We start from the raw sequence: 20,056 nt of genomic DNA, 5'->3' as shown, positions 1-20,056 counted from the left end.
CCTGTGTGAAATATTCCCTGGTTGTAATCCATTGGTTGTCTTCAGCCCCCATAGAGGGGCCCCTTTTTTCTAATGTGCCATCATTTACGCCATTTTACCATCCCAAGCCAAAAGCATATCTAATCATGTCTTTGGACAAAGTCCCTTCATATCTTCTAACAAGCTGATACCTTGTCAGTTCTAAATAGAGCCCTCCACAAAGGACTGTGCCATAAAGCACCAAATTCTCAAAGTTTTTGTAAAATTCCTCTTGCATTCTGTTTAATTAATTAAATCTTTCTTAGTGAGGTTTGCCAGATCATGAAATAGCAAGTATAAAAGAGAAACGGACGCTCACCTCACATATACCATAGCAAGACGACGAAAGTCCTTTCCAGATCAAAACCTTGGCACTCAGTGACTGATTTGTTTAACAGGTCGTTTTTTGTCTCCTTTCCAGAACATGCCTGTTTTCAAGTCAGAATTCAAATATTTGATGAAAAACAGGAATACTCCCGCTCATGGCGATGGCATTGGAGAGTTTCCAATTCGTGCAATGCTAAGCACCCAGTGTCCCTGCCCCCTCATTCCATTGTAGCGAGCGGCAGTTATTGGACAACCCCTGGGTGACAGCAAGTCCCGTCCCCCCCAGCCCTGGGGGTGTTGGCAGGGATAATTACCCCCAAACTACCTGATTAATTGCACAACTGGGGTTCGGTGCCATGGGAAAGCTGCTAAACGCCATGGTGGTCACACCGGAAGTCAACTTGTTGTGTTGGCCTAGTTGGCAAGAGCTGGACTGTCCACTCCCATGGGTTTTCCTCACAGGAATGAGTGGCATCTGCATAATGATGTGGTGGGAAGCAAGCCCACAGAGGTGGGTGCTAAATCTGTACTGTGCCTCCTGGATTCTGTCTCTTGGTTGTGCTGCATAGCGTGTCTCTTGGTCATGCTCTAGTTTGATAAAATGTTGACAACTTTTTTGGGGGGGGGGATTAGTGCTAGAAAAGCTGTTTCTTGCTATCCAGTTACATAAGCAGTACTAGTTTTGCTAATACTGTTCCAAAATTATTTTATTTTTAATTTTATTTTTTTCTCTCTACAGCAAATGGCTGCTAAAATTGGAGAGATTCCTCACTTAAATAATTCCGCACCACTTGTGGACCCTTCAGTGTACGGTTATGGAGTAAAACGGCCACTGGATGAGAGAAGTAAGTCCCCTCAGTTTTCTTCTGTTTCCCCACCCCTTTTGTTCCTTATTTGTCAGGTGGGCAGCATGATGTCTGCCATCTTACCAGACCACTGACTGCAAAGAAATAGTGTAGTATTGGAATGCCAAATGTGGTTATGAAACTAATCTCTTATCTAGTGACTGTGTCGGGGCACTCCCTTGTACTTTTCCTCAGTTTAACTCTACAATTCTATGATTCAAAAATCAAAACCATGGTGGTTGAATAGCACTGATAAAAACTTTGTGCCCCACTGTTTTTGGGGGGCAGGGGGTGGGCAGGTGGAGGGGAATACCTGGTCCTGAATGGGGTAACTGTGCCCCTGAAGGACCAGGTGTGCAGCCTGGGAGTCATTTTGGGCTCACAGCTGTCCATGGAGGCACAGGTCAATTCTGTGTCCAGGGCAGCTGTCTACCAGCTCCTTCTGGTATGCTGGCTGAGACCCTATCTGCCCGCAGACTGTCTCGCCAGAGTGGTGCATGCTCTGGTTATCTCTCGCTTGGACTATTGCAATGCTCTCTATGTGGGGCTACCTTTGAAGGTGACCTGGAAACTGCAGTTAATCTAGAATGCGGCAGCTAGACTGGTGACTGGGAGTGCCTGCCGAGACCATATAACACTGGTCCTGAAAGACCTACATTGGCTCCCAGTATGTTTCCAAGCACAATTCAAAGTGTTGGTGCTGACCTTTAAAGCCCTAAATGGCCTCAGCCCAGTATACCTGAAGGAGCGTCTCCACACCCATCATTCAGCCCGGACACTGAGGTCCTCCTCTGAGAGTCTTCTGCTGGTTCCATCACTGTGAGAAGCAAAGTTACAGGGAACCAGGCAAAAGGCCTTCTCGGTAGTGGCACCCTCCCTTTGGAACACCATCCCTTCAGATGTCAAGGAGGTAAAGAACTACATAGCTTTTAGAAGACAACTGAAGGTAGCCCTGTATTGGGAAGTTTTTAATGTTTGATATTTTACTATGTTTTATATATGCTGTAATCTGCTCAGAGTGGCTGGGGAAACCCAGCCAGATGGGCGGGGTATAAATAAAATAATAATAATAATTTTGAATGTCTGTCAGAAAACAAGTAGGTTTTTGTGACACTGATAAGGCCAGATTAAATGGTCCCTTTATTAGAGGAAAGTGAGGGTCAGTTGAAGCCTATCTGTGTCTGGGAAACGAGGAGAGGGGAGGGGAGAGGTCTGCAGGGGCCTGTTGGGCCAAACTTAATGGCTGCAGAGTTAGGTGTGTCTTATTGGCCTATTGGTTTCCATTGGCTGAAGTGCCCCTAACTCAGTGTGGCAGTGGCTGCTTTGTGGGACCATGGCTGCTGAACCCATTGAACTGGCTCATGTTAAGCCAAGGGGAGAGAACATAGGAGCCCTGGCCCATCTAGTGCAGCCTCCTGTTCTCACAGTGACAAAGTAGATGCCTCTGGGAAGCCCACAAGCAGAATCTGTGTGCAACAGCAACTAGTATTAGGAAGCCCACCTAGAACTAAATGTGTTTTTTTAAAGATTGTCTAGAGTTTTACACTTTTTTTTTCAAGTGGAGAATCCCACTGGCTGGGTTGTGAAGAGCTGGGTGCACTGAGATTCTTTTGCATCCTGTGTTTCCCAGAAAGCCCCTCCTGGAGATGAGGGGGCTGCCTGGAGTGGTATCCACTGCAGCCACTTGAGGGGCTGCATCCAGAAACAAGTTGGCAAATAGGGCTGGGCAATATCTGATTTTCAAAATCACAATATACCACCAGCTAAATATCACGATATATATCTACAGCGGTGGGGGGCCTTCCTGGGCCTCTCCACGGCGGCAGAGGTCCCACCATACCACCCCGTGGCGGTGGAGAGTGCACTTTGGCTCCCCGCAGCAGCAGAGGGCCTTGCCATCTCCCTGCGGTGGCAGAACATTCACAAGGCTTCCCCACAGCCACACAACCTTGTTATTACCAACACACTCTTTTGACAGAAAAATAAATTTAAAACTTCATGGAGGTACCCTCGGTCGAACCATTGGCACCTCTTAAGATCGCCGTGATGTGCTCCTTACCAGAACTATGACAAGTGCCGACGACTGCTGGACAGATCACCGACTAATACACTCCATGATGGCTATCAAGATTATACCTCAACGCGGGCTTCAAGGAAGGAAACCAAGGCGCAAAATGAACACTCAAGCCCTTCAAGATCCCATTAAGCGGGATTGCTTCCAAACGACTCTTAAGGACCATCTGCATTCGGAATGCCCTGATAACATCAAGGAACACTGGATCAAGCTAAAAACATCCATTATAGCAGCCTGTGAACAAACTATTGGATACCAAACCAAGAAACACCAGGACTGGTTTGATGAGACTACAGTGAGATTTGAAGGCATTATTGACAAGAAAAGGAAGGCCTTTCAGATCTGGCAAAGAGATAGAAACTGTGCCACTAAGAAAAAAAACCTGTGCCGACTTCCGGTTGGCTGTGGGGGCCATTTTGGGCACAGATTTAGCCTCTAGGGGAAAATCAGAGCTCAGCAGGAGATTGGAGCTTCACAAAGGCGCTGTGAGCTCTGGGAAAAAACCCAAAAGGGAGTTTTGGGTACTGGGGACCCAGCGGCACCCCTGGCATATCTCCCCATACAAATGACCCCGTAAAAAGGTTCGGAAGCCCGAGCGGATGGAGGCGCGGGTGCAAAGGGGGTCTACTCGCTACTTCTGCTGAGCGAAACCTCTGGCTCCAATGGCAAAAGGCAGCTGATTTCCCGACACAAAAAGATCAGCTACAAACAGATATAAGTGGATACAAACTGCTAATTTTCCCTAGCCCTTCAGGGAAGGGAGAAAATAGTCACTTAAAGATACTTAAAGACTTGATGTTTGCTTCAGTGTTGCAACTTTTAAAGTTACGAATTGAGAAGCAGCTCAGGAACACTGGGGGGGGGGGGGGAACCCTGCTGGCTCTGCCGAAAGCAACTTTGTAACTGGAAAAGGAAAAAGAGATTAACGAGCCAGCAACTAGTCTCTATAGTTCTATAAGGAGTTTGAACCAGCGACTTGCCCGTGGAGTTTTGCAGCTTTGAACCTTTAATTTTCCTTGTGTTTTCTTTTGACTCTAAACTGAGATTTCACTGTGTCATCTTCATTTATTTATTTATTGGGGGGGGGTTATAATTGTTACTGAGGATTAGGTCATTGAAGAGGCTGAAGAGGGGAGTTGTTTAATATTTTTGGAATTGAGACGTATGAAGATTCGGTGGCTGGGGTTTCCAGAATTGGATTAGGCTGTATTGGCAGCCGAAGAAAGCTTTTGTTTCCCGAGAAGGAACCTGTGCCATTTGCTTTTGTTCTTCCTCTTATTTTGTTTTCCGGGTTTCAGTTCATCTTTGATACATGACACCAAGTGGTTAAAGGAGTTAATTGCAATGAAATTTTTGAAGTTACTCTGGGGGACACCAAGTGGCCAACTATAATATTGCAATTTGAAATTAGATTTGAATAAGTGCCACGTGGAGGTCAAATAAAGAATTACAGGGAATTTGAAAAAGGGAGAAAATTAGATTAGAAAGAGAAGATGGTGGGGAAGAAAGGACCAACAGCTACACCAACGGATGGGAGAAATTCAAAACAGGAGGAACCTAAAATGGACATTGCAGAGATTTTAGCAGAAATTAGGAAGGATATAAAAGATACTGAAAATTTTTTAGATCGTAAATTTGATAAAATGGAGGAAATAATTGACCGATCAGTGGCAGAGTTAAAAGGCCAATTAGAAGAGGTTAAGAGCCCTGGAGGAGACAGTGAAGAAGACACAAAAAGAGGTCAGAGAAAACAAAAGAGAGGAAGAGAAAATAAAATCAGAAGTTGCGGAATTAACAAAAATGCATGAAGAAACTGTGGATGCTTTGGCATTTATGGAGATCAAGCAGAAGGAGTTGAATCTCCGCTTCAGAGGTGTAATAGAACAGGAAGGAGAGAATATAAAGGAAAGATTAATTATGGAAATAGCAAATTGGCTTGGATTGGATGAAGAAGAAGTTGGAAAGACAATTGATAAGGCTTTCAGGATTAAATATAAGACAGAAAGAGGTAAAAAAAACCTTCCAGGTGACTGCCTTGTCTTTTTAAATTCAAGAGAAATGAAAGATTTGATTCTAAGAACAAACCTGGAAAGGAAGCTGTGTATTAATGAAAAAATTATTATAATTTACAAGGAAACACCCAAAAGATTTCTGAAACGTAGAGAAGAATATAAAGATATTACCCTGATCCTGAGAAAGAATGAAATTTGGTACAAGTGGGAATTCCCGGAAGGGGTTTCTTTTTTTTATAAGGACAAGAAATTTAAGATTAAATCTACTCAGGAGATAGTGAAATTTATGAGAAGATATGGTAAAGAGCTGGGGAAGAAGGAAGATGACACACCACTGGAAGAAGAAGAAGAGAAAGAGATTTAAGGAATAAAGACTGTATTTAATTGCTGACAATTATGGGTTTGAAAATAATATCATGGAATGTGAATGGTTTAAATAATAAAGGTAAGCAGAATAAAACTGAACATATATTATTAAAACAGAATTCAGACATAATTTGTATATAGTGGTACCTCAGGTTACATATGCTTCAGGTTACAGACTCCGCTAACCCAGAAATAGTACCTCAGGTTAAGAACTTTGCTTCAGGATGAGAACAGAAATCGCGTGGCGGCGGTGTGGCAGCAGCGGGAGGCCCCATTAGCTAAAGTGGTGCTTCAAGTTAAGAACAGTTTCAGGTTAAGAACAGACCTCCAGAACAAATTAAGTTCTTAACCCGAGGTACCACTGTACAAGACACACATGTTGCGAAAAAGCACGAAAGAATTCTTAAAAATAAAAGATTGGGGTAAGAGTATATCTCTGCAGATGATAGTAAGTAAAGAGGGGTGGCTTTGTATATAAAGGAAAAATATGAATTGCGTCAGATTTTCAAAGATTAAAAAGGAAGGATAATAGGAGTTGAAATGGTAGCACAAGGCGAAAAATTGATTATAGTGGGAATTTACACACCAAATGATAAAAAATGGATTTCTATAAAGAATTAGAGGAGAAATTGTTTGAATTTATGGACCAAAGAATAATATTAATGGGAGACTTCAATGGGGTAGTTTCCTTAGAGATGGATGGAACGGAAAGGGAAAAAAGTAACAAATCAAGGGAAACTGCCCAAAATGTTTTTTACACTGGTGAAAAATAATGATTTGATACACATCTGGAGATTAAAACATCCACTAGAGAAACAATTGTTACTTCTCAGAACCAAACCAGAGTGCTGGGTGGATTGATTATATCTGGATTTCTAGAGTTGGCAACGAGAGTAACAAAAACAGAAATTCTTCCTAAAACTATTTCAGATCACAATGCGTTAACAATGGAACTGAAAGGAAAAGAAGAGATTTTATTTAGGTGGAGAATGAATGATGGATTATTGGACAATCAAGTAATATTGGAAAAGGCGCAAAAGGCATTGAAGGACTATTTGGAGCTTAATTTAAATAAAGGCGTGGACATAAATATAGTATGGGATGCCTCTAAGGCAGTAATAAGAGGATTTTGGATACAGCAGAACTCAATTCAAAAAAGACTAAGAGAGAGAAAAAAGGAAGAGATATTAAAACAAATAACATGTAATGAAAAGAAATTAGCACTCAACCCTAAAGATAGTCAAGCCTAAATATAATATAAAAATGCTACAGACACAATTTTCAATATGGATAAACCAAGAGATTGAATGGAAAATTAAATTCTTAAATCAAAGAAGCTTTGAGTTTGCAAATAAACCAGGCAAATTGTTAGCCTGGCAGTTAAGGAAGAGACCAAAGCAGAATACGATAACAAAACTTATGGTGGAAGGAAAAAACAGTAGACAATCCGGGTGAAATAAGGAAGAACTTTCAAAGATTCTATAAACAATTATATAAAAAAAAAAAAGAAGATGAGGAAAAAATAGAAGAATTCCTGGAAATGAACAGGTTGCAGAAAATCCCCAACGATAAAAAGAGCCAGCTCAATACCAATATAACAGTGGAGGAAGTAAAAGCAGTAATAAAACAAACAATAATTGGAAAGGCACCAGGACCAGATGGCTTGACAGCCAAATATTATAAGAAATGTTTGGAGCAACTGTCAGTCCCTTTAATGGAAGTAATGAACAACATCTTACTGGGAAATAAAATTCTGGAGACTTTGAGAGAGGCCCATATCACATTAATTCCTAAACAAGGCACAGACTTAACGCAAGTTAAAAATTATAGACCAATCTCGCTCCTGAGTAATGACTACAAATTATTTGCTAGTATTTTAGCCAATAGGCTTAAAGAAGTACTGGGAGAGGAGATTGGAAAGAACCAAACTGGATTTCTACCTGGTAGACAGTTGAAAGACAATGTTAGAAATATAGTCGACATAATTGAATACCTGGATTCCAGGAGGGATAAACAAGCGGTGTTAATGTTTTTGGATGCCGAAAAGGTATTTGACAATGTGTCTTGGTATTTTATGAAAAGAAATTTAGAAATTATGGATATGGGAATGAAGTTTTTAAATGGCATTAGGGCCATATATTCAGAACATGCTAAATTGATAATAATAATTTTATGGAAAAAATAGAGATAACAAAAGGGACCAGACAGGGGTGTCCACTATCACCATTATTATTTATAATAATATTGGAGGTCCTGTTGAAGAAAATAGAAGCAGCAAAAGAAATAAAAGGTATTGGGATTGGCTCAAAAGAGTACAAGTTTAAGGCTTTTGCTGATGATGTGGTATTGACATTAGAACAACCAATGTCCAGTGCAGTGGAAGCACTGGACAAGATAGAAGAATATGGGCAACTAGCAGGTTTTAAACTCAATAAAACCAAGACAAAATTACTAACTAAAAATATGGATAGTAAAGAAGTAGGCGAACTACAACAAAAAACAGGAATGATGATAGCAAGAAAAGTAAAATACTTGGGTGTATGGCTCATGTCGAAGAACATAAACCTCTTTAAGGACAATTATGAAAAGGTGTGGAACGAACTGAAGAGAGATCTAGAGATTTGGACCAGAATGAAATTATCATTGATGGGTAGAATCTCAGCTATTAAAATGAATGTGCTTCCAAGACTGTTGGGATACAATATCTAATGAGTTGAAAAAGGTTTTTAAATATAATTTCAACAAAAAAACCAGAGGCATTTCTGTTAGGTTTAATTGGAGAGGAATTTTTTTAAAAAAATGTAAATTTGTTTATGTACGCCACAACGGCTGCAAGGATACTTCTGGCCCAGAAATGGAAGCAGCAGGATCTTCCTACATTGGAAAAATGGCAGATAAAAATGGTGGAATACGTAGAGCTGGCAAAGCTGATGGGGAAGATCCGGAATCGGTGCGGTGAACTGTTTCAAAAGGACTGGAGCAAATTTATATTTTCTATGAAAGAAAATTGTAAACATTTGAAAACGTTTGTAGGTTTGAGTTGAAATGTTTTGTAATGCGAAAATAAGGAGCTGATTTACATATAACGAGGTGAAACGTTGAGAGAAGATCGAAGGTAAAAAAGTGGGTATAGAAATGCTAAGAATTTACTAAAAGACATTTGGAAGTTAGAGGGAGGGAAGGAGGTTGATGCTCTGTTTGAGCAATGTTTTAGGTTATAGAGTTATGTAATAAAATGTGATTAAATATGGAAAACTCAATAAAATTATTATTAAAAAAAGAAAAAAAAAACCTATGCCAGCTCTAAGGCTAAGGTTCAAAGAAGACCAGAGAACTAAAAAACACCTAGTGGATAAAAAAAAGCTCAAGAGATCCAGCACTTAGCCAACACTCATGATGCACAGAGTTTCTTTGAAGCCACAAAGACCATCTATGGGCCAATAAATCATGGCATATGCCCCCTACGCTCAACAGACGGCACCACACTTCTGAAAAGAAAGAAAGAAACTATTGCACTGAGCTGGGAAGAACATTACCAACATCTCCTCAACCGCAACTCCCCAGTAGCTGCTGAGGTCCTTTCACAAATTCTGCAAAACCAAGTTAAAGATGAGCTTTCAGTATCTCCAAATTTGGGAGAGTTGTGTACAGTGGTACCTCTGGTTACGTACTTAATTCGTTCCGGAGGTCCGTTCTTAACCTGAAGCACCACTTTAGCTAATGGGGCCTCCTGCTGCTGCCGTGCCACCGCCGTGCAATTTCTGTTCTCATCCTGAAGCAAAGTTCTTAACCCGAGGTATTATTTCTGGGTTAGCGGAGTCTGTAACCTGAAGCATATGTAACCCGAGGTACCACTGTACAGCTATTAACCAAATGAAAAACAACAAAGCCAGCAGACCTGATGGTATACCTGCTGAAGTCTTCAAAGTGGGTGGAATTGAACTTACACAACAACTTCAGAAGCTCATCGAAAAAATCTGGGGGAGAGAAGAGATCCCTACAGACTTTAGGGATGCCAAAATTATCAATCTCTTTTAAAAAGGTGACAGAACTGATTGCGGAAACTATCGAGGCATCTCTCTATTTGCAGCTGGCAAATTTTTTGAAGGATCTTAGCAAACCGTCTTTTAACAATATCCGAGGTGACCGTTCCTGAATCCCAAAATGGTTTTTGGCCTTCTAGGGGGACATTGGACATGATTTTCACCGCTCGACATCTTCAAGAAAAATGCAGAGAGCAAAACCAACCCCTGTATATGGCATTTATTGATCTGACTAAGGCTTTTGACACTGTAAATTGCAACACTCTGTGGACTGTGGACTGATCAGGTGTTAAACAGGGTTGTGTTATTATCCCAACTCTATTCATTAGTTTCATTTCCATGATCCTACATTATGTTGAAGGGAAACTCCCCACCAGAGTAGAAATCATATATTGAGCAGATGGAAAGCTCTTCAATCTGAGTAGGTTGAAAGCAAAGAGTAAAGTTACCGTAACTTCTGTCATAGAGCTTCAGTATACTGATGACAATGTAGTGTGTGCACGCTCAGAGGATGCCCTCCAAACCATCCTAAATATCTTCGCAGAAGATTACGAAAAGCTTGGCCTATCGCTCAATGCCTGTCGTTAATTCACAGGGAGACGTAAGGCAGGAAGAACAGACACAGCTTTCCGATATGCTCTCAGGGGAAGAGGGAGAAGCTGGACAGTCTGTGCTGGAATCCCATCGCTCTCGTAGATGGGGCAGACTGCAGGCTTGGCGTCAAGCCCACAAGAAGAGGAGTCATTGGTGTATTTCCTGCTTACGCAGAGCCCGCTCTTTAGTCGGCTCAACTGGAATCTCAAGTGATGATGATTGAACTGTGTGCTCCGACCGGGCTTCTGTGTAAATACTAATAAATCTGAAAAACCATAAAATTGTCAGCCTGCTGTCTCTTGGTGTGCAAGGGAGACCGTAAATCCTGACACTCTGCACCTAAATCATTTTTTAAAAATAGGCGGGCTTCCTCTGCACCTTTCCTATCTCTAGAGTAGAAGAGCGTCTCCACCCCCATCACTCAGCCAGGAGACTGAGGTCCTCCAAAGGTCTTCTGCTGGTTCATTTACTACGAGAAGTGAAGTTAAAGGGAACCAGGCAGAGGGCCTACTCGGTAGTGCGCCCTCCCTGTGGAACACCCTACCTTCAGATGTCAAGGAGATCAAGAACTACACAAATTTTAGAAGACATTCCCTGTATTGGGAAGTTTTTAATATTTTACGTTTTATGATGTTTTTATATGTCTGGAAGCCACCCAGAGTGGCTGGGGTAGAATATAATAAAATAATAATAATAATAATAATAATAATAATAATAATAATGGCAACGAGCTCTACATGGGGCTGCCCTTGAAGATGACTTGGAAGCTTCAGTTGGTCCAAAAATGCCGTGGCCAGATTATTGACTGGACTTTCAGTTAGAACTTCTATAACCCCTCTTTAAAACAGGTGTATTAGTTGCTAGTTTCTTTCTGTGTCCAATTCAGTGTGTTTGTGTTAGTGTTTAAAGCAGTAAACGACTTGGCCCCCAAATATCTGAAACACATCCTCCTTCCCTATAGACCTTCTCAGATGCTAAGATTGTCACAGGGAGTTCTCTTTGTAGTTTCTTCACCCTCAGAAGTTTGCGAGGGTGGCAGCCACAGAGAGGGCCTTCTCTTTGGCAGGCCTTAAGCTGTGGAACTCCCTCCCCCCAGAGGCGTGTCTGGCACCTTCACAGCTTTTCGGAAATGCTTGAAGGTGCACCTCTTTACCCTGACTTTTGACACATAGAATCATAGAAATATAGAATTGGAAGGGACCCTGAGGGTCATCTACTCCAACTCCCTGCAGTGCAGGAATAAGATGCATATACTTGAGATATATATTTTATTTTTAGGACCCACATATTGTAATTTTAATAGTTTCTAATATCCTGCAATATTGTGTTTTTATTTAATTTAATTTAATTTATGATTTTCAGGTTTATACATTTCAATAATTTTACAGTCATTTTAACATTTCAAAACTTGACTTCCTTCCCCCTCTTTCTGCAGTTCCTTAAATTTATTTTTAATATCTTCATATCCAAATTAACCTAATTTGTTCATTTATTCATCTACTTTAAATATATAGGTAGTCTTATGAAACTGCAGGTTATTACAATAATCCTGCCAATGTTCTTATCTGTTTACAATTTATCTGTAAATATATGCCGACTCCCAATAAAGCGAGATGAGCGCCGCAACCCTAGAGTCGGCCACGACTGGACCTAATGGTCAGGGGTCCCTTTACCTTTACGTTATTCAATAAACCATTTCCATTCTTTTATAAAAAGTTTGTTATTTTTCTGGTAAGTTTTGCCATTTCTGCATATTCCATAAGTTTTTGTATCTATTCTTTCTTTGCTGGGGCTTATACTTCTTTCCATTTGGGGACAAGTAACATTCTTGCCGCTGTCGTAGCCTACATAAATAAGTTTCTGTACAGTTTGGGTAGTTCTGTCCCTATAATTCCCAAAAGGAAAGCTTCTGGTTTATTTTACAAACGTTATTTTAAACATCCTTTTCAATTCATTATCTATCGTTTCCCAGTAAGCTTTAACCACCACATATGATAAAAAGAACCTTCATTCTCTTTACATTTCCAACACTTATTTGATTTAGATTTATACATTTTTGCCAATTTATTTGGTGTTAGATACCATTGATATAACATTTTCATATAACTTTCAGCAACAACAACAAATTTATACTCTGCCCTTCTGGCTGGGTTTCCCCAGCCACTCTGGGCAGCTCCCAACAGAATATTAAAAACACGATAAAACATTAAACATTAAAAACTTCCCTAAACAGAGCTGCCTTTAGATATCTTCTAAGCTGCCTTCAGATGTCTTAGACCATAACATGCTGTAAATTTTACATCCATATTCCACAATCGTTCCCATGCTTCCATATCTATATTATAAACAATATCTATTGCCCAATGTATCATTAAGGATTTTACTTGCTCATCCTTTGTCTCCCATTCCAATAATATTTTATACATTTTAGACGGCACTTTTACATTACATTTCAATAGTTCTCTCTCCAGTTGTGGTATTTGTTCCCCAAACCCTCGTATCCTATCTTTCTTGAATACTTCATTCAAATGATGATATTGTATCCATGTTGTTAATTTTCCTGATAATTCCTTAAATTCTTTTAATTTATACTCTCCTCCCTCTTGTTTTAATAAATTTCTATAAGTTGTCCACCCTTCTATCATACTATTTTTCTTTACCGCTATAGCTTCCAACGGCGAGAGCCAAAGTGGTGTTTTAACCTCTAATAGATTTTTGTATTTATCCCATACGATATACATTTTTTTCCTAATTATATGATTTGTAAATCCTTTATGTACTTTCAGCTTTTCATACCATAAATAAACGTGCCAATCAAAAATATTATCATGTGTCAGGGAGGATTTGGAGGAGCAATGGAAAGAAGATGCAGAACAGGGCCTCAGGGATGCTGAAGATCCCTGCAACCACCCAGAGGCTCGGGAAGGAAGCTCAGACTCAGGAAGGGAGGGGACTTTCAAATCAGCACAGACAAGGAGTGAAATGAAACGTAAAGATCTAAGTCTCGCTCGATTCCCATGCCTACTTTGTTGGCGCGGGAATCGTAGGAAGCCACTCCCTGAATCTGACTCAATGGGTTCGAACGTGTCATTCTGAACTGTAGCTGTTTCTTGTATATATGTAATAAAGACTGTAAATATCACGTTGCGTGTGCAGGAGTGTTACTTCGAAGGGGAAACACCACCTTTACAGCATGACCTTCAGAGTCTAGAATATGTGGATTCTCTAATGTTGTCCATTCCTCCATCCAACAAAGACAGGATGCTTCATAGTATAGTCTCATATACGGCAGGGGAAATCCTCTTTCTTTTGCATCTATCAATATTTTATATTTTATTCTCGGGTTTTCCCCATGCCAAATATATTTAGAAATATCTTTTTGCCATACATTGAAACAATCTGTCTTGCCAATCACTGGAATCAATTGAAACAGAAATAACATTCTAGGTAATACATTCATTTTTTATAGTTGACACTCTATCTAATAGTGAAAGATTCATTCTGTTCCGAATTTGCTAATTTTTAAAATCTCTTCCCAGGTTTTTAAATAATTATCTTTATACAAATTTATATTGTTTGCTGTTACCCATACACCTAAATACTTAACCTTCCTTTCAATCTTTAATCCAGACACATCTTGTAATTTATTTTTACTCTCATCATTCATATTCTTAACCAAGAGTTTGGTTTTATCTTAATCTTAAAACTTGCTACCTCACTTTTTTTTTAATCCCTTGTAATACTTTCAGAATTGACTCTATTGGTTCCTCTACCGATATCACCACGTCGTCTGCAAATGCTTTTAATTTATATTGTCTCTGTCCCACTCTTATTCCTTTAATATCTTGATTACATCTTACTCTTTGCGCCAATACTTCTAAAACTATTATGAACAACCAAGGTGACAATGGGTAGCCTTGTCTTGTTCCGTTAGTTGTTTTACAATTCTCAGTCAAGACATTATTTACTATCAGCTTAGCTGACTGGATCTGTTCAAGAAAATTGGAGATATGAAAGGAACATTTCGTACAAAGATTACCATAATAAAGGACAAAAGTGGTAAGGACCTAACAGAAGCAGGAGACATCAAGAAGAGGCGGCAAGAATACACAGAGGAATTATACCAGAAAGATATGGATGGTGCGTACACCCCAGGTAGTGTGGTTGCTGACCTTGAGCCAGACATCCTGAAGAGTGAAGTCAAATGGGCCATAGAAAGCACTGCAAATAACAAGGCCAGTGGAAGTGATGGTATTCCAGCTGAACTATTTAAAATTTTAAAAGATGATGCTGTTAAGGTGCTACACTCAATATGCCAGCAAGTTTGGAAAACTCAGCAGTGGCCAGAGGATTGGAGAAGATCAGTCTACATCCCAATCCCAAAGAAGGGCAGTGCCAAAGAATGCTCCAACTACCGCACAATTGCACTCATTTCACACGCTAGCAAGGTTATGCTTAAAATTCTACAAGGCAGACTCAAGCAGTATGTGGACCGAGAACTCCCAGGAGTGCAAGCTGGATTTAGAAGAGGCAGAGGAACCAGAGATCAAATTGCAAACGTGCTGGATTATGGAGAAAGCTAGAGAGTTCCAGAAAGACATCTACTTCTGCTTCATTGACTATGCAAAAGCCTTTGACTGTGTCGACCACAGCAAACTATGGCAAGTTCTTAAAGAAACTGGAGTGCCTGATCACCTCATCTGTCTCCTGAGAAATCTCTATGTGGGACAAGAAGCTGCAGTTAGAACTGGATATGGAACAACTGATTGGTTCAAAATTGGGAAAGGAGTATGACAAGGCTGTATATTGTCTCCCTGCTTATTTAGCTTATATGCAGAATTCATCATGCGAAAGGCTGGGCTGGATGAATCCCTAGCCGGAATTAAAGAACCTTTTATTGAGGGTGAAAGAGGAGAGCGCAAAATATGGTCTGAAGCTCAACATAAAAAAAACAACGAAGATCATGGCCACTGCTCCCATCACCTCCTGGCAAATAGAAGGGGAAGAAATGGAGGCAGTTAGAGATTTTACTGTCTTGGGCTCCATAATCTCTGCAGATGGTGACAGCAGCCATAAAATTAAAAGACGCCTGCTTCTTGGGAGAAAAGCAATGACAAACCTAGACAGCATCTTAAAAAGCAGAGACATCACCTTGCCAACAAAGGTCCGTATATTTAAAGCTATGGTTTTCCCAGTAGTGATGTATGGAAGTGAGAGCTGGACCATAAAGAAGTCTGATCACCGAAGAATTGATGCTTTTGAATTCTGGTGCTGGAGGAGACTCTTGAGAGTCCCATGGACGGCAAGAAGATCAAACCTATCCATTCTTAGGGAAATCAGCCCTGAGTGCTCACTGGAAGGACAGATCGTGAAGCTGAGGCTCCAATACTTTGGCCACCTCATGAGAAGAGAAGACTCCCTGGAAAAGCCCCTGATGTTGGGAAAGATGGAGGGCACAAGCAGAAGAGGACAACAGAGGACGAGATGGTTGGATAGTGTTCTCAAAGCTACCAGCATGAGTTTGACCAAACTGCGGGAGGCAATGAAAGACAGAAGTGCCTGGCGTGCTCTGGTCCATGGGGTCACAAAGAGTCGAACACGACTAAACGACCAAATAACAACAACAACAACAACAACATATATTGCCTTGACTCTTTTTATAAAAGTTTCTCCACAACTCATATATTCTAAAACTGTAAACATAAAATCCCAGGAGACTTTATCAAATGCTTTCTTGGCATCTAAAAACACGAAAGCCGTTTGTTTTTCGTTTCTCACTTGTAAGTATTCTAATATTAATTACATTTCTAATATTATCTTTCATTTGTCTTCTTGGCAAAAATCTGGCCTGGTCATGGTGGATTACCTCTTTTAATACCAGTTTCAACCTATTTGCTAATATGCTTGCAAAAAGTTTATAATCATTGTTCAACAAAGAAATAGGTCAATAATTTTTTTAGCTGCTCAGGATCCCTGTCTTGTTTCGAAATCAAAGTTATATGAGCATTCTTCCAAGATTCTGGCAGCTCGCCTATATATAAACTCACATGCATAATGTCATTTAATAGTTGTATTAGACAAACCTGCAACTTCTTATAATATACAGGTGAAACTCGGAAAATTAGAATACCATGGAAAAGTTCATTTATTTCAGTAATTCAACTTAAAAGGTGAAACTAATATATGAGATAGACTCATGACATGCAAAGCGAGATATGTCAAGCGTTTATTTGTTATAATTGTGATGATCATGGTGTACAGCTGATGAAAACCCCAAATTAACAATCTCAGAAAATTAGAATATGAAATGAAATCAGCAAAACAAGGATTGCAAATAGAGCAATAATGGACCTCTGAGAAGTAGAAGCATGCATATGTACTTGGTTTGGGCTCCTTTTGCATCAATTACTGCCTCAATGCGGCATGGCATGGATGCTATCAGCCTGTGGCACTGCTGAGGTGTTATGGAACACCAGGATGCTTCAATAGCAGCCTTCAGCTCTTCTGCATTGCTCGGTCTCATGTCTCTCATCTTTCTCTTGGCAACGCCCCATAGATTCTCTGTGGGGTTCAAGTCAGGAGAGTTTGATGGCCAATTAAGCACAGTAATCCCATGGGCATTGAACCAGGTTTTGGTACTTTTGGCAGTGTGGGCAGTGTCAGCATCGTCCTTGAGCCAGTGCCACTAACTGGACTCATCCACTTCAACCCCGACTGGGCTAGGCGAGCTGGGTAGCACTTCCAGAGACCACCTTCTGCACAGGAACAGGTCAAAGTGCTGTGGACTCACAGCTTAGAGTTGTGAGCACCGGATTCACTTCCACAAGAAGACAGTCGTCACACAGCAGAGTATAGCAGAGTATAGCAGAGCATAAACGACTCGGAGAGCAGCTCTGTAGAATATCTTCTTTATTCTATCTACAACTATAATACACAACTATATACAGAGCTATATGAGGTCTAAGCAAAATGAATGCTGAACTGCACTGAGTGCCTGCAGCTGCTCTTAGCAGCAAGCTTATCTATACACACGATCTCTAACACTCAGTCTCTCTCTCTCCGACACACTGACTGACTGACTGATGTTAGGCTGGAGCGGAATAAGTAGAGAGCAGAACACCGCCCCTCCTCTCTGGAAAATCACCAGACTCATCAGCAGATTCTTGGATATGGGAGGGGTGAAATCTCCTCATCCTTCAGCCTCTCTCTCTCAAATGCAAACCAATTAAGCACAGTAATCCCATGGGCATTGGACCAGGTTTTGGTACTTTTGGCAGTGTGGGCAAGTGCCAAAGTCCTGCTGGAAAATGAAGTCAGCAATCCCCATAAAGCTCGTCTGTGGAAGGAAGCATGAAGTGCTCCTGTGATGACCTGGGAATCTGATTCAGAAGCTGAATCTGAGGAGTCCCTGCCTGCACAGGAGTCCCCGCCTCCAGGGCCGGCTGAGCCGGGGCAGGGGCTTGAATCTGAAGGGCCTGCACCTGTGCCGGGTCCTCAGGAGCAGACACCAGATGAATCCACTCTGGCTCCGGAGGTGATTGAGGACCCATTGCCTGCAGGTGCGCCTCTCCCAGCCCTGTCAGATGAAGGTGAAGCTGCTCCTGGGTCCAGTAACCCTCCAGCCTCTCCTGAGCTGCAGAGGCTCAGGGCAGGGAGGCGGAGGGAACTGGTTTCTCTCAGGAGGAGTGCTCGCCTTAAGGCCAGGAGAGGCGGGTCATCTGTGGGCCGGGACCACCCCTGGCCTCAGAAGAGATAAAGGCCAGTCAGCCCAGTCCCAGGTTGCGGGAGCAACGACGTTGGAAACCTGTTTCTGCCAGCACCCAGACCTGTTTTTCCAGAGTTCCCAACCACGCCCAGCTTCTTGCTTTGGACCCCGTTTCCCCCTTGGTGGACAGTCTCCAGACCCTCAGCCCAGGACCGGACTTTGACCACGCTTCACGGTAACCCCCCCGGGACCAGCACAGCTCCAAAATCTCCTGGTAAACGGCTGCGTTGACCCTGGACTTAATGAAGCGCAGTGGACCAGCACCAGCTGATGACATGGCTCCCCAAATCAACACAGACTATGGAAACTTCACACTGGACTTCAAGCATCTGGCATTGTGTGCCTCCCCATTCTTCCTCCAGACTCTGGGTCCTTGGTTTCCAAATGAGATGCAAAAGTTGCTCTTATCAGAAAGGAGATTTCTCTTGCCTTTTTTTTATTTGCCATGCTAATAATTTCCCTGGTTTTTTAACCTGCTCAAATTGTTTCTGTTTTAAATATTTATTTTTCCACTCTATTTCTCAGTTTATTATAATTGAAAACTGTGTTTGCAATATTTTAATATCCATTTTTACTATCTATTTTTCAGGGGAATTTATCAATTCCTTTTCTTTCCTTTTTATTTCTTGTAGAATTTCTTGCTTTTTCAACACTCGTTTTCTTTTTTTTTTGGTATGTACTTTGCTGAATAAAAAAGCCTTGCTTCACTGCTTTGCTCACATTCCATACCACTTTCAAATTTGTCTCCTGATTCAAATTAATTTCAAAATAATATTTTAATATTCTACCCCTTTTCTAATATTTGTTGGTCATTTAATAAATTCTCATTTAATCTCCATCTCATTGGGAAATTTTGCCCTGTTCTTTATTCCACCATAATAGAGTTGTGATCTGATAATGTCCTGGGTAGAATTTCTACCTTCTTTACCTTAATGTACAAATCTCTAGAGGGCCATAACTATTCTACTCACAGAATTATTTGTGGTCGAATAAAATGTGAATTGTCTGTCCAGTGGGTGTTTTTTCCTTCATATATCAATTAGACTTAATTTTTCTGTCATCTGAAAAAAAGCCTTGGGCAACTTCCCTTCTTTTTGTATCACTTCTTCTTATAGTCCTGTCCCATTCCAGGGAAGCTACACCATTCATATCTCCCATCAAGATGATCTTTTCATTCATATATTCAAATAGGTTTTCTTCAGGTCTCTTATAAATTCAGTTTTTTTCTCATTTGGTGCATATACACCTATTAACATTATTTTTTTCTCCTTGTGACGTCTGCATTATCAATATTCTTCCTTGCTCATCTTTAAATAATTGCTTTGGATCTAATTCGGGTTTTATATGCATTACTGTGCCTTCTTTGCTACATCAGCGGCCGCAAAGTCCTTTCCCAATCTTTTATTGATCAGGATTCTTTTGTGTTTCTTCACAATATGTGTTTCCTGACAGCAGATCACATCCAAATTTTTACCTCATCGTATTCCTTTTTGTTTTATTATTGAGTCCATTTACGTTCCAAGTTAAGATTTTCAACTCCATCTTGTCCTTTATTTATTTATCTCTCTTCTCCACCTCTGTTGGTGGTTCTTCTTCATGTCCTGTCTCCAAACCAAATGCCCTTTCTCCTGCTAATTCTTTTCCATATTTTCTTCAAAATTTATCTGCTTCTGTAGGATCCCTACACCTCTGTTTTCTCTCTTTAAATGTAAAGGATTACTCCCTCAGGGTATTCCCAACGAAATGTGATTTTGTTGTATCGCAGAGCATCTGTCAGATATTTATAATTTGCTCTTTTCTTTAACAGTCTCATCGGTATTTCTTTCAGGATTATTACTCTTTGGTCGTCAATCTGGAGATCTTTCTGATAGTGCATCTGTATTACTCTGGAGATTTTTAACTCAAAGAGAATTAAAGACAGCCGCCCAGCAGTTTTTGTGCTTTAGCATATTTTGATTTTACACGATTTTTTTTGTCCACTGCTGCACTAACCATTTCTTCCTCCATTTCAA

The 20,056-nt window shown here is 40.7% G+C and overlaps 1 protein-coding gene across 6 annotated transcripts in view; it reads left to right on the top strand.

Moving 5' to 3' along the window:
* The window catches only part of LOC308467742 (far upstream element-binding protein 3-like), a 312,914-nt gene that overhangs the window by 49,838 nt on the left and 243,020 nt on the right, over window positions 1–20,056 (top strand). For all 6 annotated transcript variants that reach the window (XM_080989443.1, XM_080989441.1, XM_080989444.1 and 3 more), the window contains exon 2: window positions 1,085–1,190. In XM_080989443.1, the coding sequence (XP_080845569.1) occupies window positions 1,085–1,190 (106 nt within the window). The remainder of the gene's footprint in view (window positions 1–1,084; window positions 1,191–20,056) is intronic.

Source organism: Podarcis pityusensis, assembly GCF_964106645.2.
Source record: "Podarcis pityusensis genome assembly, chromosome: W".
In the NCBI taxonomy this organism is placed as follows: domain Eukaryota; kingdom Metazoa; phylum Chordata; class Lepidosauria; order Squamata; family Lacertidae; genus Podarcis; species Podarcis pityusensis.
The sequence above is the reverse complement of the archived record's forward strand: the minus strand, read 5'-3'. Positions and strand labels throughout refer to the sequence as shown.